At 39.2% G+C, this 25,456-nt stretch overlaps 4 protein-coding genes and 1 long non-coding RNA gene across 10 annotated transcripts; 2 read left to right on the top strand and 3 right to left on the bottom strand.

Moving 5' to 3' along the window:
• Positions 1-43: 43 nt before the first annotated feature.
• On the bottom strand, positions 44-9,605 carry LOC135125051 (serine/threonine-protein kinase Doa-like). Its single transcript, XM_064050352.1, has 11 exons — positions 9,084-9,605; positions 3,735-4,468; positions 2,495-2,573; positions 1,936-2,002; positions 1,451-1,564; positions 1,311-1,401; positions 1,086-1,256; positions 905-1,034; positions 706-850; positions 552-657; positions 44-503 (listed from the first exon to the last, which is right to left on the bottom strand). The coding sequence occupies exons 1-11, from the start codon at positions 9,412-9,414 to the stop codon at positions 300-302; spliced, it is 2,172 nt and encodes a 723-aa protein (XP_063906422.1). The 5' UTR covers positions 9,415-9,605; the 3' UTR covers positions 44-299.
• Positions 9,604-12,644, top strand: LOC135125058 (uncharacterized). The gene is made up of 2 exons (XR_010279858.1): positions 9,604-10,062; positions 11,430-12,644. It is a non-coding gene; the product is annotated as an uncharacterized LOC135125058 (long non-coding RNA).
• LOC135125053 (chromatin assembly factor 1 subunit A-like) lies at positions 11,793-19,205 on the bottom strand. Of its 6 annotated transcripts, none has more exons than XM_064050353.1 (3): positions 18,840-19,205; positions 18,272-18,405; positions 11,793-13,503 (listed from the first exon to the last, which is right to left on the bottom strand). In XM_064050353.1, exons 1-3 carry the CDS (start codon positions 18,957-18,959, stop codon positions 11,847-11,849), a joined length of 1,911 nt encoding a protein of 636 aa, XP_063906423.1. In that variant the 5' UTR covers positions 18,960-19,205; the 3' UTR covers positions 11,793-11,846. The 6 variants fall into 6 exon arrangements, with proteins under 6 accessions (XP_063906423.1, XP_063906429.1, XP_063906424.1 ...); XM_064050359.1 differs by having other exon boundaries at positions 18,272-18,431; positions 18,840-18,929; XM_064050354.1 differs by lacking the exon at positions 18,840-19,205 and adding an exon at positions 18,453-18,730.
• A 154-nt stretch (positions 19,206-19,359) lies between these two features.
• Positions 19,360-20,055, top strand: Rpl30 (Ribosomal protein L30). Its single transcript, XM_064050362.1, has 3 exons — positions 19,360-19,465; positions 19,606-19,718; positions 19,770-20,055. Exons 2-3 carry the CDS (start codon positions 19,611-19,613, stop codon positions 20,010-20,012), a joined length of 351 nt encoding a protein of 116 aa, XP_063906432.1. The 5' UTR covers positions 19,360-19,465; positions 19,606-19,610; the 3' UTR covers positions 20,013-20,055.
• On the bottom strand, positions 20,043-25,438 carry LOC135125054 (coiled-coil domain-containing protein 174). Its single transcript, XM_064050360.1, has 5 exons — positions 24,912-25,438; positions 24,682-24,863; positions 21,262-21,477; positions 20,902-21,209; positions 20,043-20,852 (listed from the first exon to the last, which is right to left on the bottom strand). The coding sequence occupies exons 1-5, from the start codon at positions 24,939-24,941 to the stop codon at positions 20,068-20,070; spliced, it is 1,521 nt and encodes a 506-aa protein (XP_063906430.1). The 5' UTR covers positions 24,942-25,438; the 3' UTR covers positions 20,043-20,067.
• Positions 25,439-25,456: the final 18 nt, after the last annotated feature.

Here is a 25,456-nt window from a genome sequence, read left to right as displayed (position 1 = left end):
ATCCACATCGTTTTCATGATATACTGGGATTACTCAAACCCCGTTAAAAACTAATCATTTATTTATGCAATAATATGTACACATGTAACATTAAATTACCCTTATAAACAAAATGAAGAACCGCGTTGTACGTGAAAACAAATACAACAAACTTCATATTTTCCAGCACAACCCAAACGAATTTCATTCAAATGACAGATAAAAACTGAATTATTGTCAGCAATATATTACTGAAAATACAGTGACTGTGGTAGAAATGGAAATGAAAACAGCGCAAAATTAAAATACGGGGCCGCTCTTCATCGCGAAACCGAGCAACTTTTGTCTCTTCGTATATCCCCTGCTCCGTGCTCTCCCAGACGCTGGTGTGGCGAGATTTTATCGAAGAACGAGTGGAGCATTGCTTCTTTTAATGTTATCCGTTGCGACGGTTCGTATTCTAACATTTTATAAATTAGATCGAACAGTTGATTGTGGTCGGATTCGTCACTCTGTTTGTACCTCTGCAAGTTAGCGTTACTTGAATGACTTGTTTGATTTGGGTGACTCACCATTAGTGGTTTACAATTATCTCGGACGTATCGACCAGCTGAGCTCTTTTCGTCCCATTCTAACTTACCCCTATAGAAATATTTTGTCTTTGTTTTTCTTGCCATCCTGAAAATAGTTTTGTAAAAATGTAAGGTAAATATTTACGGTTTGTACCTAATTGGAATTTCACCGAGAATTCGCTGCATCATCGCCAAGTGTTCTCGGTTATCGTGGGTTTGGAAAAGAGTTATACCTAGGTATAATTCGAATAATATACAGCCGATAGACCATACATCGCACGGTTGAGCCCACCCTAATTCTATAATTGGAACGAATAATTTTTTGAAAAACCCGTTTTCGAGTAAACACATACCTAAAATAACTTCAGGTGCTCTATAGTGGCGCGTTGAAACTATCGTGCTATGGTGCTCATGGTCAAACGTGGCACTACCAAAATCTATTAATCTAACGTCTGTTCTTTTAACTCTTTTCACATCTCTCCTCTGGAACATCAACAATTCAACTTCCGGCAATTCTATCTCCCGAAACCCTACCTTCTTACTATTATAAACTAGCTCGTAATCAGAATCCACAAACAAAATATTCTCGGGCTTGAGATCAGTATGTGTCAACTTGTTGTCATGCAGGAATTTGACGGAATAACACAGTTGATACCCAATATGTCTGACTTGATCCAGTGGATATGGCTGGTAATTGTTGTCTTTCTGCAATTGCTCGTAATTAAAAACAAAATAAATAAACATCAAATTCTGTCTCACCAAAAAATCAAACACACTAAGACCTAACATTTCAAACGCTATACACATGTGACCATGATAATCAAACCAGTCGAGCATCTTGACACACAAACTGCAAAAAACAGTTTAGAAAAAGACGCACGATGAGCACCAACACTTACTGTATACAGTCTGGATCTCTATCTGCTAATTTTTCCAAAACGTTGATTTCCAGTTTAGCAGCTTCTCGGTACTTTTCCACGTTTTTGATAATCTTTAGCGCCATCGAATGATCCCTAGAGAAATATACAACGTTTTGTACTAAACTGGTAAAAAAGTCTACAAGTCCGATAAAAGCAGATGTGACTCGCCACAAGTATATAGAACATTTTCAATAGTTTGAATTTGTGTCTAGGTTATACGACCAAGCCTGTTTTTCACACGTAAACAACTAATTCTGAAGCAATAAAACCTCCGTATGCGTGTGAAAGAGATTACCGAATTTTCCGTTCTCCCTCTAATTGGCAGCGATTCACCTCTTCCTCGTGTCGGACTTAACGCAAAACCGCAATTTATATTTTTCTTTCATTTTCCATTAACACGATGCAAATAAGTTTATTTTCGTGTCGTAATCGAGCAAAATGACTCCTTTAGACGTCATACTTACATTTCGATGTCCTTCACTTTGACTACCTTGCCAAAGGTGCCCTCTCCGAGAGTGCCAAGTATTTTATCTGTAATGCAACAAAATATTCTGTCAATTTGAGGAAAGGAACAAGACCGGCGCTAAAAGTGAGTCACAGTTTTAGCGTTAAAGTTCTGGCGTCAATTTTGTAACTCCCTCTTGCCTCGGCCTTGCACAAACATTGTTCATTTGTGTGCATGCAAATTGTGCCTAAACTTAAAGCGTCCAGTATTTTGCTGAACAATTTAACCCCAATTGTCGTTTAAAAATGATGTTGTTGGTGAAAAGCTTACTGTTTTCACGAGAAACGAACGACATGAAAACAGTAAGCTTAATGGTGGTTTAATTTAGACGGAGGGGTAGCTAAACTCCCCCCCAAAAAGCTGAAAAGAAAGGTAATAATTACGAATACTGGATGGGAGTCGTTGGGAAATTTCTTACAGACTCTAGTTAATTTATCTTTGTTTTTGAGAGAGAGAGAAGAGAGAACAAGACTTATCCACTAAAACTGCCAAATATAACAAGTGTAGTATTCACGAACATCGGTCTTGAAGAATGTCTCCCGATCGGTAAATGAGATGGCCTTCTTCATCGTCTTCCACTGAGGGTGCGCGTGAGCTCTGCATTCGTCATCGTCATCATCATCGTCATCGACAACGTCATCATCGTCATCATCATGGACGGACAGCCGGAGGTGTGCATCATCATCGTCATCAACGTCATCACCGTGTCATCATCATCATCGTGACAATGTGCCGCCAATACAACGGACGAGTTGAGTGGCCACCCAATAAGCAGACAGAGGAAAGGGCAAACGGATTGCCAAATCAACAATCATTCTCTTTAACGGGTACAAAATATGCACCAGAACACAACATTATGTATAACAAGATGAAGGTATATGAGGGAGAGAGGAGCATGGTACATGTCTAGAGGACACATATTTTACATGTTTACATAAGTATGGTCGGCTTTAAGTGAATGAATTATAGTAGAGAGAAAAGGAGATGTCGTTGCCACCGCCATGCCCGAATATACCTTCCTCCTCTTTTCTTAATAAGCTCTAGGAGTCGGCAGTGTTAGATGATTAAGTGTAAATCGTACACGGATTTCAGAGGGGAGGGAAAGCACAGCAACATTACAAAGTACGCACAATTATTCGCTAAGTAACTAAACCGAAGATTTTCCCATGGCGCCGATCCAACATTGTCATAATATACCCCAATACGTAATAAAGATACCCAAATCTTCGAATTATTCAAGCGATCTTGCCCGATTTCGGCCCATTTTTTGTGTAATTTGATTCATACTTGAACTTCTTTAAGGATTTTGCTCGTAAGAATCCCAATTCTGCAGTATCATATCAGTTTTCCAATTACATTTTCAATAAAACAGGTTCTCTTTAAAAAAAATAGTTGATATCGTGATCCCGACAAGCGCGATCAACACGGTTTTTTCCCAAATCGCGATCCGCTATGTTTTATTTATTTATTTTTTTGAATTTTTGGGGGCGAATTGTATACAATTCCCTCATTCCAAAATCCTTCTGATACTGCACTTCTTCCCCCATGGGAAAATCCTCCAACGTCTCAAATAAAAAAAAAAAAAATCTAGAATCTCTATAAAACGTGCTCACGTTTCACGCCGAGACTTACACAACACTGTTAATTATTGCCTTCGTTAATTCAAGAGTCGCAAGCGTCACTCTGTTAGTGATACGGGATGCCACCTTTAAACTGGGGGTTGCTTAGTGCTCATCATTGCCACACCGTCTTACTTACAACCGCCACGATTCTCGCCGCCGGGCAGTATTTCTTCGCAATCGCGGTGGCGGCGCTGTGCTTCGCCGCCCCGTTCAGCGCGCACGCGCCGCGCCCGTACGCCTCGTCGAGCGGCGTCTTGGCCGGTGGCGGCGCCGGCTGCGCCGCCCCGTTGACCGCGTACGCGCCGCGGTTGTACACCTCGTCCAGCACCGAGTACTTCATGATCAGGCTCTGGATTTCCTTGCGCTTCGCCTCGCGCTCCGACAGCGGGTCGGGGGTGGCGGGCGTGGGGGTGGCCTCGTCGTCGGCCGCCGCGTGGACGGGCACGGGCCCGTCCACGTCGATCGGGTAGAGTTTGGTGTTGCGCTCGCTGAGCTCGCTGCGGCCGGTGCGCAGCGGCTTCGCCGAGCGCCTAGGACGCAGTTCGGAATGGTTCGTTCGGTAGCGCGCCTTGTAGGCCGAGTCCTGGTCGAGGTACGCGTACGGCGGCTCCTGGTACTGTTTTTTGTGGTAGTGGTGGCTCTTGCCGTCGCTGCGGTAGGGGGTTTTCTCGCGGGTGGACACGCTGGGGGGGCTCACGTACGGGTAGGACTTTTCGGCGAGGAGGACGTTAGAGGTGGTCGCGCTTTTGGATAAACCGCGACCTGCTGACGGCTCCACGGTCTTTTCGGTGTCGCGCTTCCGACCGTAGATGCGGTCGAGGACGCTGGCGTATTTGTCTTCGAGGCGGGTGCGGGTGGAGCCCAGGTTGGCTGTTATCGCAAATTTATACATGTATACTGATTTTTTAATCATTTTGGGGGACGCACACTAGCAGATCTGTTCATTTTATTACTTGACGTACTCTACAAAAACGGCTAAAATGGAGATGCGCGCGCACCTAGACAGGTCTGCCAGTGCTTCGCAAGAACAAAATAAGTAAAAAGTATACATAAATGTTTTTGACAAGCGGTGTACGGGTAATGTATATGTGTATTAACTCATAAATTATATGAAATTGATCCGTTTTTTTAAATATATATAGTTTACCCCATTGCTCGGAAGGCGCATGTCACGTGCAGATCTCGTACCACTTTAAGTTACTCCCATTTGGAAACAAGTTTAAACAATATTTAATAAAAAGTACAAATTTTGGGTTCCAGTCCTTGACATTGAAAACATTCCCTCCCAAAAAACGATGACGTCATTTCGAAATTATTAAGTAAATCTCACTGAAGACGCAAAGATCTCCTCTGTAAAAATCTTACAATTTTTGATAACATATAACACTGATCTAATAATTACTCTAAATTGTCTAAAATCTATATTTACCCCCTCCAGTAAACCGATGACGTCATTTCAGAATTAAAATAAATTCGTCAAAAATTGGTGTACATCGTGATTTCTACTCAAATTTTAATATGATAAACACATCCAGCATTTTCCGAGTTGAGTTTTTACATAATTTTGTGATGACAGTGTAGTATTTGCTATGATAAGACTGATTGTAGCAAATTAGATTTTGGTAAATGACTGAACAACATTAAGAGTAATCACCGGAATGAAGAGGGGGGTGGGCGGGCGGGGCTATCGCTTGCTTATAAAAGATTCTGTATGAAAAAGTCAAACTTAGCCCCGCCCACCCACCCGTTCTCTATTTTGTTTCTTCAGAAATAAGAAATAATTATATAGCAAGTAAGTAGTATAACAAAAAATTACGATTAACGCTTTTTTAACGGCCTACCTTCTCACTTTACAAAAGAACATATAATTCACCCCGCCCACCCACCCTGAATCCATTTCAGAAATTCATTTTGTCTAGTCCGAATTAAAAGTGGAACTCAATTGAAGAGAGATAAAATCGTTATAATGAGAACAGCTTTGTGGGCGGGGCTAATATCTGCTAAGATAAGATTGATTGACGTCATTTCAAAATTAAAATAAATTCGTCAAAAATTGGTCTAAATCGTGATTTCTATTCAAATTTTAATATGATAAACGTATCCAGCATTTTCGAGTTGAGTTTTTACTTTACACAATTTTGTGATGACAGTGTAGTATTTACTATGATAAGACTAATTGTGGCAAATTAGATTTTGGTAAATAACTGAACAACTTTAAGAGTAATCACTGGAATGAAGAGGGGGTGGGTGGGCGGGGCTATCGCTTGCTTATAAAAGTTTCTGTGTGAAAAAGTTAAACTTAGCCCCGCCCACCCACCCGTTCTCTATTTTGTTTCTTCAGAAATAAGAAATAATTATATAGCAAGTAGTAATATAACAAAAAATTACCATTAACGTTTTTTTTAACAGCCTACGTTCTTATTTTACAAAAGAACATATAATTCACCCCGCCCACCCACCCTGAATCCATTTCAGAAATTCATTTTGTCTCGTTCGAATTAAAAGTGGAGCTCAATTGAAGAGAGATAAAATCGTTATAATGAGAATAGCTTTCTGTAGATAAGACTAATTTTGGCAAATGATATTTCCTCTAAGAAAAAAAAGGGTGGGTGGGAGGAGATAGAACTTGCTAAGATAAGACTGATTGTGGCAGACGACACATCCACTAAGAAAATAGAGGGTGGGTGGGCGGGGCTAGTACTTGCTAAGATAAGATTGATTTTGGCATATCACTATCTTCTAAGAAAAAAAAGGGTGGGTGGGTGGGTGGGGCTATAACTTGCTAAGCTAGAACTGAACAATATTAAGAGAATTTAGCCCCGCCCACCTTATTTGTCATTTCACTGACTTATTTTATTTAGTGTAAAATGGAAATTGAAAAATAACAGTCTTGTATTCTCAAAATTTTCTGGGAAAATGGAGTGTGCCATTCTTGATTTAATCAATAAAATAAATTGTCTCATTCATTAATTTTTTTGAACCACATGTTTAAGCAAACCTAAAAAATAAGAATACCATGATAAATCACAAGTAAAAACTTATCATATTTTGCACATTTTGGGTAGAATTTATTCGACAAAATTTTGATATGACGTCATCAATTTCTTGGGGGGAGTAAACAGATATATTTTGATTAACAATTTACCATACTTACAATAACTTTAAAAGGTCTGCAAGATTTCAAAGTATTCAGTTTTGCAATTCTTCACTTATTCAAGAAAATAAATTGAGTGATTCATTATTTTTTTGAGCCACCTTGTATAAGCAAATCTAAAAAGATTAATGCAGTGATAAATCACAAGTAGGGTCATCATATTTTGCACAATTAAGATTGGATTTATTAAGCAATATTTTGAGGTGACGTCATCAATGTTTTTAGGGGGGATGAGCAAATACATTTTGATCAAAAATTTACCATGCTTTTGGTCAGCGTTTTACCATGTACATGATATTCCTAATATAAATACAAAATTTGACAACAATCGGCCTAGTACTTTCGGAGATTATCTGCCCAATAAAAATCGGGACGATACGCGGACAGACAGACAGACGGAAACGGGTGACCCATTTCTTCGTACTCTAGCGGTCATGAAAGGTCAAGAAAACGGAAAAGTAGAGAGAAATCTAACATACTTTTTTGGAAGATAAGAATTACTTACAATTTTATGAAATTTAATCAATGTTTTAATTAAGGAATTAATTCAATGTATATACAAGGTGAGTCAATAAATACGCCTTCCTTGATATCATTAATAATTAGAGACAGAAAAAATTAAAAGACTAAAATCGCATTTACTGAATGATATCCAGAAAATAAATTCCAAGTATACAGGGTGTTATTGAAAGGTACGTACAACAAAATGGACAGTTCTTCGCGAAGTCTAAGAAGTCGGAAAAACTTATTTTGCCTTATCAAAATTTTAAGGGGAAAATTAACCCCTATCCAATCTTTTTAGACGCTACTGAAGGATAAATAGGTAAAATTAATTAATTTTAGTAAATCCTAGCAACTGTAACAATAAAACTTTTGTCAAGACTAAATGTTGCTATAGAAACGAAAGATGATCTTTTTATCAGAGGCGTACAACGAATTTGGACATAAATTTTAATAATTTTTATCTCTAAAAGGAGAACACTTTTACCTGAACTTTTTTTAACTTTTAGCACCCATACTTCGAGACCAATTGCCGATTTTATTTTGTACGTACCTTTCAATAACAGGCTGTATAGTGTTCTATTTTGGCGGCATAACATACAACTTATTTTTTAATTGTAGTAAAATACAGGGTGTTCTATTAAAAAAAAAAGAAAGAAATATCGACATACGAAAATTACAAGTATTTAGGCTAAAATTTTTATGAACACTCTGTATATTAAAACTAAATTTTATTCAGACAACAAAGCACTTTTTTTATTGTCTATAGAATACTAACAGATGTTACAAAAGACCTTATTACAATTTTTTTGCCCTGCTAAAGAAATTCTAGAAAATTTGATTAACGTCCCACTGGAATTTCAAAAACAAACTATGGTTATAAAGCCCAAGTGCCATTAAAAAAACGATAATATAATAACCCCTATAGTACGAAAAAAGTGGTTTCCTTGCCTATCTGTCTGTCTGTCGTCTGTGTCGATTTTTATTAGACAGATAATATCCGAAACTACTGGACAGGTTACTGTCAAATTTAGTATGTATATTAGGAAGATCACTGTCAATTGGATGGTGTCGTCTTCAAAATTTACAACAGCAAATTTTATTTAATTTTTTGATGAATGAATCAGAATTCAGCAGTTCAAAAAACCGAAATTTCTCACCTCTGTGGATAAAACTACACTAAAATTTGTGAAGTAGTGTATTTAATGAAATAACCAGGGACGTGAGCCAAGTGACTCACCCTTGTGTACACTTTGTAGATTTTTTCTTTACTTTTCCTCTCTTTGACATGAATTCAACTTTCTGTTGCCAACAAGACGTTAAAAAAGATTCTCTAACAAGAAAGTGCATTTTGTAAATATTTTCGTAACATGTTGAATCACGTGATATAAAAGCTTTACCCATATATTTGATCACACGCTGATATCATCTTATAACAATTAAATTAGACCATCTCTTTGTAAACACTCAGTGCTCGTTTCCACCATAAAACGGCAACTTTTTGTTTATCAAGCAGTTAACAACATTTGACTTAACAACGAAATTAATAGTCCCTAGAATTCCAGAATGACTAACCGAACGCAATCACGAAAATGAGCCAAATATCGAATAGACACTAAAGAAATGTTGGAAAGTAGCCATTCTTAATAATAAACATTTTTTAAAATAGCCCCGAAGCAGAATATTTTATAGTTTCGGCGACAACAATTAACTTTAGCAAGTAACGTATGAATTCTCCTCACAACACTTCACAAACACTATAACACCCCTGGAGTCGCCACGACCCCTTCCGAGCGCACCCCGCTTGCCAAAAACATCCCGCTCCCCGACCTATCGTCGCCGTGCTCTTGCTCGTCGCCAGCGGGTTGAAGGTCCTCTTCGGCGTCGCCGCCTTCGGCGCCGTCGCCTCCGACGGCCCCCTCACTTTCGTCGTGAGCTTCTGGAGCAGCGTGGTGCACGACTCGCTCAGCAGCTGCGCGACGCTGGTGGTCGACGATCGCGTATACCTGGTCCTGCGGATCGGCGCGTCCGGCCGCGAGGAATTCGACGCCATCGCGCTGGGGGCGGCGGAGGCGGCGTCGCCGTCGCCCCACGGGCATCCCGCACTCGTCCCGTACCGGTCCTCCGGGCGATGGTACCTAGTGTACGACAGGCCGTACATGACGCATATCGCGCTACCACGGTGACGCGCTGACGCCGCTATCCGGGATACGACTGAGCACTCGCCTGCCCCCTGGTGATGCCAAATACTGCCAAACTCTAAAATTAGACCGACGTTGACGTTGTCCACGGAATCGACGGCGGCGTTACGTAAAGCGCGCCGAGCGGGAACACAGAAACAACAACAAAATAACTGACCTTTATTAGAAAACGGGCGATTTTCTTCATGAAATCCGTGCCGGGTTTAGGCCTCATGGCGGTGCGCGCGTTTTTCGGACGATATAATTTACAAAATTAACAACAATTTACTTTGCACATTGTCGGATAACTCTGGTTCTTATCTTTTTATTTTGAAATGCGTAAACGTTCTAAAAATATACTGATAGCTTGAAAAAGCACAACAAAACACCATGGCCGTGCGAGGTGAACAGACATCGCTCTACTTGAGCCGATTCTTCTGGTTTATGCAAGTGGAGGGAAGCAGTGGCGTAGATGAATCGATTTTTCTTACGACTAATTATAGTTCTCAAACAAACGTCGGGGAGTGTGTTTGGGGCTTCTGGTTGCGTGCGGATCACGCGACCGGTCATCCTGACAAATAAATACGACTCGGCACTTCAGAGACCATTCGCAACTCGTCAAAACGAAGGTAAATAAATAAACTCAAATAATAATAATAATAATAAAGTTAACTCATTCCCCAAAAGCTTCAATTAATTTTTAAACTTCGTATCTTCAAATGATAACAATATTTAAAAACAACTTAAGTTTTCAGCATTATTTATTTAGTAAAAAAATGTAAATGTGTTTCTGTTAGAATATTGCCCATTTTTAATTGAACAAATTAATAAATTGAAAAAAAAACAAAAAACAAAAAAAAAACAAAAAACAAAAAACGATATATTACGATGTGCCTTGAACCGGACCGGTTATGAAACTATGCAACTATGTAATTTTTGGAAGCAAAGCTAGATTTTATCAATGAATGAAAAACTTTCTGCCATGATTTTTTTTCCAAAGACAGCCGCATCTGTTATAAAAACATCTGCGTCAAGATTTTTTTTTTCCAACATATTTCAACTTAATGCGCCTGCTAGATTAACACACGAACGACCTTTGCAGACCAAGAAGATGCTGAAATTCGAACCGCGCAAGAAAAAAAATGTCACACTAACATTAAATTAACAAACGAATTAAATAAAACACACGCCAACGTTTCTCGCCAACAACATTTGCATCACATCGTTGTAGGGAGCGATCGGAATACGTACAACTTCTGAGAAAGCTATTCTAATACATTTTAAACACAATCTGCCTTAGCGCATGAATCCCCCCTCCTCGCCCCGCCCCTGTTCCTTAATACCTCGCGTGCATCTAATAATACCCACAACACGAATCATCGTCGCCGTTTCTGCAAGAAGATCATTTTCATTTCTTTCATTCATTGCGAGAAATAAAAAAAAACCGCGAGCCGAGTTAGTAGTGTGTTAGGTTATGATTAAAGACAAAAATAAAATAAAATAAATAAACAAAAATGTAAAGAAAGAAAAAAGATAAATAAAAACACCCAAACCAAGCTATTTACGGCCGGCGCACCTCGCTCGTGGAGGTCGACCACCGTAAAGACACTTCCACGCGCTGTGTACGACCATACGTAGGCGCTTGTTTTTTCCGAGGTTCGAAAGGCAGTGCCTGTGCAAAAATTCTGGCGGCGGCCACCTGCCACCCCGCCATTCAGGCCAAAACTGTCGACTGACAATGCGGCATTCCGATCCCATTGTGATGTTGCCATGTGGCGACAAAAATGACCACTCGAAGGCGCCAAAAAACTATTTCGAATTTTTTTCGAAGCGACAGTTAGTGCACTCGGGACACTCGAAAAACGTCCTTAATCATGCGGATTACGTCATCTAACTTCCTAGGCTGTGCATTAGGGGGGTTTCGATTAGGGAATGGCGGTGGCGTTCCGCAAGGACGGAAATTAGTTTGATAAATTAATTAAATGTTATATTACAGTCTATGGTCTTACCGTTGTCGGTCGTTACCACTCGTTACCGCCTGAATTGACTTAATACTGACCTGATCTGAGGAATAGGAACGGCGGCTGTGCTTCCGTCTGGAGGCGGATCTCTCATGACGGTGGCGGTGGCGTTTCTTGGACGTGGGGGATCGGCGGTGGCTGCGCTTGTAACGACGCTCTGCACTGGAGCCCCGCTCGTACTGACGCGACCTATGCGCCCTCTGGCTGCTGCAATACCACAAGACCAAACTCAACATTGAAAGAATCCAAAAAAGTCGGGTTTGCAATTCGTGCAATTTTTTGGGTGATGATTACAACGTGACGTCATCAAATTTCAGGTGGGGAATAAAACCAAAACACAAATTCATCAATCGTTTATTTGATAAACACACTACATTACAAAATTTCAATCCCTACTCTAAGTTGTATTTCTTTTTAACGTCATCCTCCAGACACCAGCAGTATTTATTTAACAAAGGACCTTCATCAGCACACTTCTTCCACTGGGCGTATTGTTTCAAACATTTACCAAGATATGCCTTCGAGACTTCCACCACGTGACCATTATTCCTCATATAGTTCATGAACTCCTCGACCACGGTCGTCCTTTTGTTCACGTTCCCGTGGATCAACTTCAAAAATGCCGGTAGAAGTTCCTGTCGCAATTCCTTAGTGTTATATTTCCTATTTGGAGTAATCGCTATGAACTCCTTCCGTTTATTAATAATAATATGTCCATTAGTAATCATCGCTAGAGGTCGAAGGTGTCTGTCTATAGCATCATCAACATTCGAGCGATCTTTATTGTACCAAATACACCCAATAGACCTCGGTTTCATTCTATTAGTCTTAGTTTGCATATCTTGATCAAACTCGTCCTTCAACAACTTCAATTTCTGCTTGTGAGACTCTGGGGACAATTTCGCCGACTCTTCGTCATCCACTTCGTCGTCGCTAAGATGACCATGTGGCACGAAAAAGTCATTATCAACCTCGTAATCATCATTCTCTGCTTCGTTCTCTTTTTCTTCATCGTCCGAACCATTCAAAGACTCTCCTTGCTCCTCCTCCTCCCAATCGTCGTCTGAATCAACCTCATAGTCAAAGAAACACTTATCTTCTCCAAAAGGTCGTCTTGGATTAACAACGGCGCTCTTCTTCCGCCATGTACCGTAATACGGAGGTCGTTTATTCTCGTGGAACTTCAAAAACTTGACCCTCATTATCTTCAATTTTTGCTTATCTTCACAAATACTCTCTCCGACGTCCTCTTCCACTATAATCACGTCTTCTTCGTACGGCCACGTTTTCGCCCACTTGCCCGTGCTTTTCCCCTCTTTCAACTCCTTCAAGTATGAACCTTCTCCTGTATCTAGTTTTTCAATTAAAGCTTCCTTTTCTTGTTCGCTTAAATAAGCTCTTCGCGCAGGCGCCAACCTCATATCCGACTTTACTTCAAAAGGCATGAACATACTCGTCTTGCCTTCTTCCACGCCACTTTTACCCTCTTCCATCTTCACATCAGTCTTCTTTGGAACGAAAAAGTTAACGAAAGCTTGCGCCGCCTTTTGCTTCTGTTCTTCGATCTTCTGCTTTTCGCGATTCTTCTCTTCTAGCTCTTGCTGCTTGCGCAACTTTTCTTGCTCGCGCTCTTTGCGCTTGGCCTCCTCTCGTTCTTCTTTCTCTTTGCGCTTCGCCTCCTTCTCCTCTTTCTCTTTGCGTTTTTGCTCTTCTTTCATCTCGCGCTCTTTCGCCTTCTGCTCGTTCTTTTTATTTTTCAGTTCTTCTTTCTCCTTCTTCATTTGTTCTTTCTCCAAACGTAAGCGTTCCTTCTCCTCTTGCTTCTTTCGTTCGCGTTCTTCGCGCTCCAGCTGCTTCTGCTGGCGCTTCTTCTCCGACTCGACCTTCTTTTGGAGCTGTTTAGGACTGAGGGTTTTTTTCGGAGTGATGGTTAATTTTTCTTCGATGTGTTTGATTGGGTTTTCGCCTTCGGGCGCTGATTTCTCGCTCTCGTTCAGATCTTGTTCTTCTTGAGAGAGTGAGAGTTCTTCGGGTGTATCCGGCTCAGAACTGGAAAAAACATTCTCATGAGAGATCGGGGGGTTTCCAGCAATTGCGTAAGTCATCAGCGCCATCCCAGAGACCAAAATATCGCAACCTTAAACAGACAACTACTAACTAACTGTTAAAGTGTGAAAAAAATATATACTGTGTGGTTTTTACGGTATTTACTTACCCCAAAGGTATATTTCGGTCTTAGGTGGTCTATGACAAACTAATATCGATACACACGCATACACTAGAATTTGTGCAACCGTTTAGATTACATGCGCACTTTATTATATTCATCTTAACTAATAGATCAAATCACTTCGTCCATTTTCGTGGTAACTAATTCCGAACCCGGCTTTCAAGCAATTTATCGATCGGTTAAGATGATCGTAGTCGCTTATTATTACAAGAGAACAGAAAGTCGGACGCATTTGCAGCCACTTTCTGCTCTTGTAGTGTTGTTTCAAGCAAAGCAAATCGATCCGACTAAACAAACAGATAATTGTTTATCATGTTTGGTAAAACCACAATTTTCCCAGTCAAATATTTAACGTCTGCACTAATCCAAACAAGAACACAAATATATAAAAGCAAACATAAACGGCAGATTTAACAGCGCTCGTAAATAGGCAGTTAATCCAAAAACGTAACCAAATTCCAGAACCGTAACGTAACGCATAAAACCAGCCAAAAAGATACAACCAAACACGGACAACGTACTTGTGATGGTACATGTTGCATTTCGGTATCCAAGTTGCCATTGCAACATACAGCACAGGTGGTTCTGGAACCGTTTCGATTCGCATCCTGGAAAAATCCTGAAGGATGGCGTCGCTCAGATCGTAATGAACGGCGTACGACATCCCAGATGTTGCCATAATCACAAAATTAATAAAAAAAAAAATTGACTACACTACATCACAGTCAGTCACTAGTACAGCACTAACATCACGATCTTCTTTGGTTTAAGTTTGGCTCCTGTTTTCAAAATCATGCATAAGATTCTGGATCGATTCTAACCTTGCCATTTTTTAAAACCGTCGCTACGAATAGCGATATTTCGACCCTTGCAAGTCCGTATAAGGCATTAAAAAAAGCACTCTTGGAGGTGAAAATTTTAAGTGGGCGACCTTCGTCTCGCATTCGGGGCAAGGTTAGACTCTTGCTGGTACTCACAGCATGTATAAGATGGTTATTATTCTGTGGAAGGTCGATATAAACACGCAATATACCATATTAGGACGAAAATGGCTTGTTGACTCAAGCACAAAAAAAAAAAAAAAAAAAAAAATTACAACGATTTCTTGATTTCTTGAGCATGAAACCCTCGAGATCGTGTAAACTATGAATTATTGCGAATGTTAATAACAAGGTTTGCACGCATGAACAATTAGAACGTATACAGCAAAATTAATAACCTGCATCGTTACAAATCACTGCGCTTTGAATAACATAGAAAAATAATTCTAAATCGGTAAAGTAAATGGCATTAGTGAGTTAAAGTGCACCGTTATTAAAATAATTATATTAAGCACACACTTTGCCTCATCACGTCTACCACACACACATATGAATAAATACAAGCACACAACAACCGACCACGACCGACTGAAAAATAATACTGAAACGGGAGACAAGTCTTGATGGAAGCTGCCGCTTCTGTAGTGGTGGTAGAAAAATAATCGAGTCAATCCCACCAGTGAAAGTACAGACAACCGAGCTGACACACAGTTTTGCATTACGACAACTTTACTATTGTTACGGTTTGGGTTTATTAAAATTATTTAAAAAATAATACCGTCGTGACAATATTTAATTGAACTGGACTCCCGGTGACCAGTACCATAAATGCGTTGGCAAATTTACAACTTTACGACCCAATTATTCAGAGAGTCAATGATAATTGCGCGCAATGCTTTCAAATTGTTCGCAGTGTTTAATTAAATGCCTGCATGCACACTAATATCCGTTAGCGATGATTAATATTCATGTTTGTGGCGCAAAATGGAAAATAGAGATAGTGCCTCAAACTGTAACAAACAATGCTTAATATAATTAATTTATTTTTAAGTTGTCGTTATCGATACATATTTATCTGATGAAACCCACAGCTGCAAACAACAGGAGCTGTACTCAAGTGGCTTTTGCGAACGTTTCGGACCATCTCCGTCCTTCCTCAAGCCTAAAAACCGCCGAAAAGCACGAATGCATTAAACAATGCGTCATTTATTAGTTGAAACGCAATTTTGCTCAAACATAAATCAATAACCGTACAATAAACAGCGACAAAACGGCTTGCTTATTTTAAATCCGAATAAATGATCAACATTGCGAAGAAACATTTTCGCATTGACCTATTTTTACAAAATTAAAGAAATTTATTGGGCAAGAGTTCGTTCCATTAACTCGAATTCTACTTTCAGCGATCCGAAAATTTCGAAATAGCCACAAATTAATTAAAAAAAAAATCCTCTGCTATCGGCAAAATTCGCGACTATTTTCGAGCGTTCTAATTTTACGAAAATTAGTCGCAGTGAAATTTTTGTATGCGGAATGTGACGAAGGCGACGATATTTTTTAAGAGTGCCAGAAATAAAGCATGAAACATTTGCCAAGGACTATTTACGGATGATCCACTGCCCGAAAATTAGATTAATCGGATGGGTTTTATAGGAAATTACAACCGTAATTTAAAATCGGGATTTTTCAACAACGTCGATTTTTTTACGTGGGGGTTCTCGGAATCTAACGCGTTTATTACTTCAGAAAAATCCCAGTCATAACACCATTTTTAAGTGCGGCGCGTTCAAAATAAATACAAAGAATCGGAGTTGGCTGCGACTTTAAACTTCGATTGGTATTTCTGCCCATAGAATGTCAGTGCGATTTTCGTCAAGATTAATCATCATGCCGACATTTAAATATTTTTTGGGCTAAAAATAGCAGCGAATTTTAACCTGTCGAGGTGGCGTCATCAATTTTTTAGAAGAATGAACGAAAATTTGTAATGAGTTGAGTTGAGTGACATTTATCTTGCTTGTCATTCTTCCTGACAGTTTTCGTCCAGACAATACCTAATAATTTATCAGTCCTCCGAGATGACTAAACCCACCGTTATAACAAATGTAGGCGTAGGTGCATCGTCCATGAGGCGCAACGACCCAAAGCCCAGCAAGGACGTTGCATGAGACTGCAAAGAAAAGAAAAAACGGTACCCACTCGCCGCAACCGTGGGATTATCGATAAGTCAGTGGGCTGAACAGCCGTCGGTCAACGCCATTTGATTTGCCATAATCGGAAAAAGATCGGTTTCGAAACCAGTGTAAAATTTTTGAGCCGTGTGTAACACAACGACGGCTGAAACGCGATCTAAATATCAAATGCGACATATGTTCGTGTGATCCGTTCTAACGGTGCAAATACCAACCGGATAAGTAATGAACAGTTAAAAATTAACGACGCCCACGGCTGTATTTTTAGATCGAAGCGGATCATCCCTTGATTGCACTTTTTAAACCGATCGTGCTTGATTTTTGCGGCCGTGGCATTTGAATGCGACCTTGTTCAACGACTTCCGCATGTAATACATCAAAACGAAAAAAAATCATTAACGCGTAGGTTTCTTGATCGGTTTTTACAAAAAATTGTAACGTTGACGAGATTTATGTCAACCGTAGCCCACTTTCAATTTGGCAACTACATATTTTTAGTTTTATTTACACTTAGGTGCTAAATAAACATCCATCTGAGTCAACGCTCGTGGCGAAATGAAATTGCTTTTTAACACATTGTAGTCCATTTAAGCTCTCTCTTGCTATTTTTAAATCGAAAACGTAATCCACTCGGAAATAAAGATGCGTCTGTTATTCAAATAAGTCGAAAGATTTGCGCAAACAAAACGATCGGTGCGATAACCTCACAATAAGGCAATGACAAGCGAAAATTCTCCATCTGCATAAACCGATTCCAACATTTAAAATTATGATAATAGTTGTTGATGGTTTTAAACAAACGTTCAATTCTTTTGCGATGCGGCACGGTCTAGAACAAAAATCTAGAAAATTACGAGAGCTATAATCGACTAAAGCACCTCATTATTCAAATCCAGACGTCTAAAGAACTTTACTTTGCACGCTATCTTCCTGTGCGGTAAATTATGCAACAATCGATCACAAAAGCTTCGTTTTGAGATAAAGCACCGAAATTTCAATGTCAAGCATATTGCGAAAGCACAAGTACGACGTATTTCGAAAAATAAAATAAAATGGACATACAATTTTTCGCTGCTTTTAACTATTTACTTCCTCATAGCTGTATAACTTAAATAAATTGCTGTGTTGTTGGATCTTTGAAACATGAGTACGGAAAATTACTGAAACGGAAGACCGTTCTAGAAACGTTAAGAATCTAGTCTTCAAAGAGCAAATTAATTTTGAAGACCTGGTATTTACACGTAAAATCATGAATCTAGACCTGACGAAAAAAATTAAACGTCAATGTGCCATTCTACCAACCCAAAAATACCCACTTTCAAAGTATGAAGTTTCTGAGTGAAAATAATCGATTTTGTAAGCGTTTTGGTGTTTGATGGAACTTTCACTTCGCGGGTGTGACATGTAGATAAACCTTAATGTGTTCATTAAAGAAATCGACGCCAGCGCCATCTATCGCCGATTTTTTACTACATCCAGCTGCAGCCGTGCATCCTTTATGCTGGAGAAACTTTTAGAATGTAACTTTTGTATTTCAAATCCCAGCATCCACTCAAAAATCAAAGTCAACTAACCTGACTGATCTCTTATGCGAGGGGCTGTCCACGTTGTCGATTTTCCTCCTCTTGGCGTCACGGTCTCTATCATGAGAATGCGATCGGGACCGCGACCTGGACCGGGAATGATGTCTTCTCCTTGAACGTGGCATCTGAAACGCATCCATCGGTCACAACCCTATCAAAAAACCCAACTCACATGAAACGCCACACCGAAACCATCATCGTAATTTTCCAATCGATTAAAAAAGCTAAACATTTTCGTTGATTCTATCGCAGAACTGTACTAATTAATTTATAAAAAAATTGAGTTTGAGTTGAAATGGTGATGAACTGAAGTTTAGTTTTTTGACGCCATATTGACAAACACGGCAACTTGATAAAAAAGCGGATTTTCCTATCAACAAAACCCGGACTCGGGTCGCCCTAAATCGCGGATTAAACGCATTTTTGCAGGATTTTCGATGCAACGGACGCCATTTTGGTGTTAAATGGCGCCACATCCATCTGCTTTTTCCTGGATCCGTCCCTACACCTACTTTATCCGCGTTTTTTCAAGCTAACGACAAATGTGCGCAATACTCACCACTGGATATCGAAAATAGTTGAATTTGTACCACAGTTGATTCGTAAATTGGGTAACACAATTCCAAGTTCGTTGAGCGGAACCTTGAAATAGCTGTGCGGCCAACGAGAAGCCAAACATCGATCCAACCTATTGGCTGGAAGGAGATGTCGTTGACTTGCTCTTTTTATTTCGAAATCATGAGAGAAAAGCTGCTGCGATCGACGGAAACGGCGTTTACTTGCGGAAAACGCACTCTAACATGAGGTTCTTTGTTAAAAATCCGACAAATTTTACACGAAAACACAGAGAAATACAGGAAAAACGCGCCGACACCAAACGCCACTGGCTGTCGCACGAAGGAATCTGCATTACCGGCCGGGCAACCGCACAGAAAAATGAAGGGAAAGTTTCGCAAACGCTACGAAAACGAAACACAAAGGATAATAAATCACGAAAAAAGAAAACACAGATTGTGTTTCAGGTTTATTAAATCTATTTTTTTTTGTTTTAATATAAATTAATGAAAAATCGACAGTGGTGACATCTACAACGCAACTGCAGCTACTTGACGTTTGGGGGATGTCAAACCTCCATTTTCTTTTTCATTCCGCTGTCGTTGTAGTGCACGTGGAACTCAAAAACAGGTAAATTTTACCCTAATTTCGTTAAATTAGAAACGTTACAACTATGGAATAAAATAACCCGTCGTGTAATGAATAAAATGAAAAAAATTACCCCCTTATATTGAGAGATTTTGGATATCTGACTACATAACCTCTTTCAGGTAACATGGTGGCCCAAAAGAAGCAGAAAAAGGCCATTGAAAGCATAAACAGCCGCTTGGCCTTGGTCATGAAGTCGGGCAAATACTGTCTGGGCTACAAACAAACCCTCAAAGTAAGTACTTTGTGTACTATAAGCAAACACCTACATTTTGACTACTTGTAGACTTTGAGACAAGGCAAAGCCAAGCTTATCATCATTGCCAACAACACCCCTCCTTTGAGGAAATCTGAAATTGAATATTACGCGATGTTGGCTAAAACCGGAGTGCACCATTACACTGGTAACAATGTGGAGTTGGGCACAGCCTGTGGTAAATACTTCAGGGTTTGCGCCATGTCCATCACCGACCCAGGAGACTCTGACATTATTAGATCCATGCCAGCAGGCGATGGAGCGCCCCAATAATGTATAGGTTTAAACAATTTATAATAAATGTAAAAAAAACCTTGATTTTATTTTATTAAGAAAGAAAAATGTCTTCATAACGTTTCCCAGACTGTTTTTTCTCCATTTGTTCGCGGAGATACTTCAAACCTGCTTCAATTGACTCACTCACGTCGTTTGGCCTCTTGTCTTGTTTCTTGCGTTTACTGTCACTAGGACCGTAATAATCGTAAGTTGGAGGGGGCGCAACCTCCGCACCTCGACTCCTACTGAATTCTCCCGTTTTTCGATAATCTTTAAGAAGGTTATCTTCTTCGTCGCTCATTTCGTTTACTATCGGTGATGATCTGAATTCACGTTCTTTTCGTTTTTCTTTGGGTCTATAATCATCGTCGTCGCTACTTCTCCTCCCCTTCCTGTCTTTTTGATACGACGACGGTGGTGCGAACTCCGACGGCCGTTCTCTCCGCTTCTTATCCACCCATTCCTCCTGCGTGTGTTCATAATGACTCTTCACCCCATCCTTCCCTATATCCCAAGGTCGCACATGTTTCTTCCTTTTCTCTTCTTTTTTAGCTTCCTTCTCGTCGACTTTTTCTGGAGTTTCTTCTACTTTCTCGGGTTCTGGAGCCGCTTCTGGGTCGTCTTCCACAGGTGGAAGCCCCATTCTTTCCCGTTTTCGGTTTTTCGCAGCTCGTACTCTCGCCGCTAGCTGCTTTTCCCTCATGGATTTCAATTCTTGCGACTTTTTCTGCTGTTCTTTCGTTTGTTCGCGCAATTTCTTCAAGTTTTCTTGCTGTCTTGCTCTGACGTCTTCGTCTTTGGAGAAGCTGTAGTAGCCGACGCCGTGCGAGCGGGCCTCTGAAAAAAAAAACGGTTGGTATAAATTATAATGTGATGTTTAGATTACCGTTGAAGAGGATGTCTTGGTAGTGGATGTTGTCCTTATTTCTGAGTTCTTCTTCTTCTTTCTCCCATTGTCGGCGCAAAATTTCTCGTCGCATATCGTGGGATAATAACTCATTGTCTTCGCTGATTTCTGGCTCGGGGGTTTTCGGTCTGGGTTCCGGGGGTGGAGGCGGGGGGCTGCGGCTCCTACTTTTGCGGCTGCGTTTCGAATCGACGATGAGTTTCAGGTCTTTGTCTTTTTCTTTTAAGTATGATAAATCCTTGCGGAGACAAGTGCGCGTGCGCCCGAAACAATCCACGTATTCGACCCTATTTAAAAATATTTTTTTGAAAACGATATTAAAATTTATTTATTTATTACCATTCTTCATCTGGATTTCTTGGGGGATCATAGTTGTCATCAGTAAAGTCGTCGTCATCGCGATCTTCCTCTGAATCATCAGGGGGTAAATCGGGAACGCGCGACTTTCTGTCAAATCTAACAAGGTAACGCCTGTTGAATTCCAACTCGTGGGCGCTTAGTCTGGTGTTCTTTGATAATTTTTCATATAGTTTTGATTTGGCTTCCAAGGTTTCCCTAAAAATTAAGTAATTGTGATGACATCACGGCCAACTGTATTAATACATATGGCCAACCCAATTCGTATAAAAAGTTGATTCTTTGACGTTTCCAAAATCGTTAATCAGGCAACGACATCTGTTGAGTACAATTATGAACTTGGTTGGCAAATAATTGTCAAAATGACGTTTTAAAATATCACGTTTTTCTGAAAGTGTAGATAATGGCACAAGAACATTAATGATTATACTCATATTATTTAGTTTTGAAATAAGATAGATATATTTTTACAAAACGAAAATTATTTAACAAAAAGGATGGTACATATTCATAATTTTAAAACTTTTCTGCTGGTAGGTTTGTTACAGATCGTTATTTTCTTCAACCAGTCTGTTTGTTCCAAACAAATATTATCAATAACTGGTTTCACCGTTGCTCGAATCACACCCACCCACCCTCTATTTTCTTAGGAATATGTTATTTACTAAAATCAGTTTTTTTGTTAGCAAACACTAGCCCCGCCCACCCGCCCTCTCTTACCTTGTAGGATATGTCATTTGCCACCGTGAGTCTTACCTTAGCAAGTACTAGCCCCGCCCACCCGCCCTCTAGTTTCTTGGAAGGTATGTGATTTGCCAAAATCAGTATTATCTTAGCAAGTACTATATTGTATATTGAAGTGGCAAAATAAATGATTAAACAATAATTAAATACTACTTGCTAAGATAATACTGATTTTGGCAAATCACATACCTTCCAAGAAAATAGAGGGTGGGCGGGCGGGGCTAGTATTTGATAAGATAAAACTGATTTTCGCACTTTTGACATTTTCAACTATTTTTCAACTATTTCATAAAATTAGTTGAAGACATTTTTTTGTAATTTCCAAAAATTTTTTGTCTGCAACAGTTAAAAGACGATCTGATCCAGCGGAAAATAGTTGGCTTATAGATAATTTTTCGCAGATTACGAATCTAAAATATTTTTCACGATTTCTCTTCAAATAACTGAGAAATGCGAGAAAAGGAGTCCAAAAATTTCCAACATTTCCAAAAAATTCTAAAACCGTTCCAAATGGCTTTATTTGAGAGGAAAACATTGACTTTCTAGTTTTATAGAATACTAATCGCAAATTTACCTTATGAAATACTAGCCCCGCCCACCCACTCACCCTCCATTCTCTTAAAGAGTATGTCGTTTGCCAAAAATTGCCTTATTTAAGCAAGTATTAGCCCCACCCAGCCACCCTGTATTTTCTTAGGGATGTTTTTTACTGAAATCAGTTTTTTTCTTAGCAAATATTAGCCCCGCCCACCCGCCCTCTCTTACCTTGTAGGATATGTCATTTGCCACCGTTAGTCTTACCTTAGCAAGTACTAGCCCCGCCCACCCGCCCTCTAGTTTCTCGGAAGGTATGTGATTTGCCAAAATCAGTATTATCTTAGCAAGTACTATATTGTATATTGAAGTGGCAAAATAAATGATTAAACAATAATTAAATACTACTTGCTAAGATAATACTGATTTTGGCAAATGACATACCTTCCAAGAAAATAGAGGGTGGGTGGGCGGGGCTAGTATCTGCTAAGATAAAACTGATTTTCGCACTTTTGACATTTTCAACTATTTTTCAACTATTTCAGAAAATTAGTTGAAGACATTTTTTGTAATTTCCAAAAATTTTTTGTCTATAACAGTTAAAAGACGATCTGATCCAGCGGAAAATAGTTGGCTTATAGATAATTTTTCGCAGATTACGAATCTAAAATATTTTTCACGATTTCTCTTCAAATAACTGAGAAATGCGAGAAAAGAAGTCCAAAAATTCCCAACATTTCCAAAAAATTCTAAAACCGTTCCAAATGGCTTTATTTGAGAGGAAAACATTGACTTTCTAGTTTTATAGAATACTAATCGCAAATTTACCTTATGAAATACTAGCCCCGCCCACCCACTCACCCTCCATTCTCTTAAAGAGTATGTCGTTTGCCAAAAATTGCCTTATTTAAGCAAGTATTAGCCCCACCCAGCCACCCTGTATTTTCTTAGGGATGTTTTTTACTGAAATCAGTTTTTTTCTTAGCAAATATTAGCCCCGCCCACCCGCCCTCTCTTACCTTGTAGGATATGTCATTTGCCACCATTAGTCTTATCTTAGGAAGTACTAGCCCCGCCCACCCGCCCTCTAGTTTCTTGGAAGGTATGTGATTTGCCAAAATCAGTATTATCTTAGCAAGTACTATATTGTATATTGAAATGGCAAAATAAATGATTAAACAATAATTAAATAGTACTTGCTAAGATAATACTGATTTTGGCAAATCACATACCTTCCAAGAAAATAGAGGGTGGGCGGGCGGGGCTAGTATTTGATAAGATAAAACTGATTTTCGCACTTTTGACATTTTCAACTATTTCAGAAAATTAGTTGAAGACATTTTTTTGTAATTTCCAAAAATTTTTTGTCTGAAACAGTTAAAAGACGATCTGATCCAACGGAAAATAGTTGGCTTATAGATAATTTTTCGCAGATTACGAATCTAAAATATTTTTCACGATTTGTCTTCAAATAACTGAATCTAAATGTTACCCTTTTTAAAAAACTTTCTAATACCACCGTTTTTAAACTCTAAAAAGACATGTCAACAAATATGTAATCTGCTCCATCCTTCTTTGGACCAAAATCCATTATTTTGTTGCTTGGAACATAAGTCAAGAGTTTGTGATATAATTATTCGAGCAACGGTGAAACCAGTTATTGGTAATATTTGTTTGGAACAAACAGACTGGTTGAAGAAAATAACGATCTGTAACAAACCTACCAGCAGAAAAGTTTTAAAATTATGAATATGTACTTTCCTTTTTGTTAAATAATTTTCGTTTTGTAAAAATATATCTTTTATTTCAAAACTAAATAGTAGGAGTAATATCATTAATGTTCTTGTGCCATTATCTACATTTTCAGAAAAACGTGATATTTTAAAACGTCATTTTGACAATTATTTGCCAACCAAGTTCATAATTGTACTCAACAGATGTCGTTGCCTGATTAACGATTTTTGAAACGTCAAAGAATCAACTTTTTATACGAATTGGGATGGCCATATGTATTAATACAGTTGGCCGTGGATGACATTTACTTCATGCGCCATCTAGCGGACGAAAAATGTTCAATTGACATTTTGTTCTTGCACGATTTTGGTAAAATACAGTTCTGCTTACCTTGATTTTTTCAACAAGTCCTCGTCCTCGCTTGTGTCCTGCGTTTGTCGTTGTTCAACCCCTTTATTTTTCAAATCTAAAGGAGAATTCTTCTTCAAGTTTCGAATCTTCACATCGTTCTCCGCTTTCGCTTTACTTAACTCTTCTTGCTTTCTTAGTATTTCGGCTTTCAAACTGAGGAGCTGGAATGTGGTACATGAGCAACGAAAATTGTGGAGAAAGAAACTTACCGATGACTTGCTGATTTCGTACGTACTCATGGTGGTACAATTGGGGAAAATAATAAATAAATATTAAAACGTTTTCCTTTGAGGTTGGAGGTTGACAGCTGTCAACATGATGTCAAGGAAACGAAATCGACTAGAGACATCTGTTGGAAATTTATACAAGACACACCAGTGACTTTTTTACTTTCTCTGGCATACGCGGTCCGAAATACCCAAATCGATTAATAAGGGGGGAAAGATCGATACTCCGAATCAATGAAAGCTGTCAACCCTAACCTCACAAACTGTTGTAAACAAACCCCGAAACTAGACCAATGCAACCAAGATCGTATCAACCATAACGTGTAAAAAACCCTAAGTACAACGACACTAGAATTTCTTTTTATTTTATAAAATCATGCCCATGGGAGAAAAATCGTGTATTTCACTGTTTAACACGACATATTGGGTACTCATTCCTTTGCAAGAGCTTGTAGAACTTCTTGTTGCATAATAATAAACTATTATGCAACAAAATGATTTTCTTTGTTGCAAAACTCGTGCCAACT

The sequence above is a fragment of the Zophobas morio genome, unplaced genomic scaffold, assembly GCF_036711695.1.
Source record: "Zophobas morio isolate AGI-343-1 ecotype UQ-CSIRO unplaced genomic scaffold, CSIRO_AGI_Zmor_V1 ptg000008l, whole genome shotgun sequence".
In the NCBI taxonomy this organism is placed as follows: domain Eukaryota; kingdom Metazoa; phylum Arthropoda; class Insecta; order Coleoptera; family Tenebrionidae; genus Zophobas; species Zophobas morio.
This window is presented reverse-complemented; position numbering and strand designations above follow the sequence as displayed.

Coding starts and splice junctions, on each gene's coding strand:
- LOC135125051 (XM_064050352.1), bottom strand. CDS start 9,414: ATGTACGGCCTGTCGTACACTAGGTACCATCGCCCGGAGGACCGGTAC. Junction 4,469..9,083: donor CAAGAGCACGGCGACGATAG/GTCGGGGAGCGG, acceptor TTGCGATAACAG/CCAACCTGGGCTCCACCCGC. Junction 2,574..3,734: donor CGGCGAGAATCGTGGCGGTT/GTAAGTAAGACG, acceptor TGACGAATGCAG/AGCTCACGCGCACCCTCAGT.
- LOC135125053 (XM_064050353.1), bottom strand. CDS start 18,959: ATGTTTGGCTTCTCGTTGGCCGCACAGCTATTTCAAGGTTCCGCTCAA. Junction 18,406..18,839: donor ACTATTTTCGATATCCAGTG/GTGAGTATTGCG, acceptor GATGCGTTTCAG/ATGCCACGTTCAAGGAGAAG. Junction 13,504..18,271: donor TCGCATAAGAGATCAGTCAG/GTTAGTTGACTT, acceptor TGTTTTTTCCAG/TTCTGAGCCGGATACACCCG.
- Rpl30 (XM_064050362.1), top strand. CDS start 19,611: ATGGTGGCCCAAAAGAAGCAGAAAAAGGCCATTGAAAGCATAAACAGC. Junction 19,719..19,769: donor GCTACAAACAAACCCTCAAA/GTAAGTACTTTG, acceptor GACTACTTGTAG/ACTTTGAGACAAGGCAAAGC.
- LOC135125054 (XM_064050360.1), bottom strand. CDS start 24,941: ATGAGTACGTACGAAATCAGCAAGTCATCG. Junction 24,864..24,911: donor ACGAAATCAGCAAGTCATCG/GTAAGTTTCTTT, acceptor ACCACATTCCAG/CTCCTCAGTTTGAAAGCCGA. Junction 21,210..21,261: donor AGAAATCCAGATGAAGAATG/GTAATAAATAAA, acceptor ATTTTTAAATAG/GGTCGAATACGTGGATTGTT.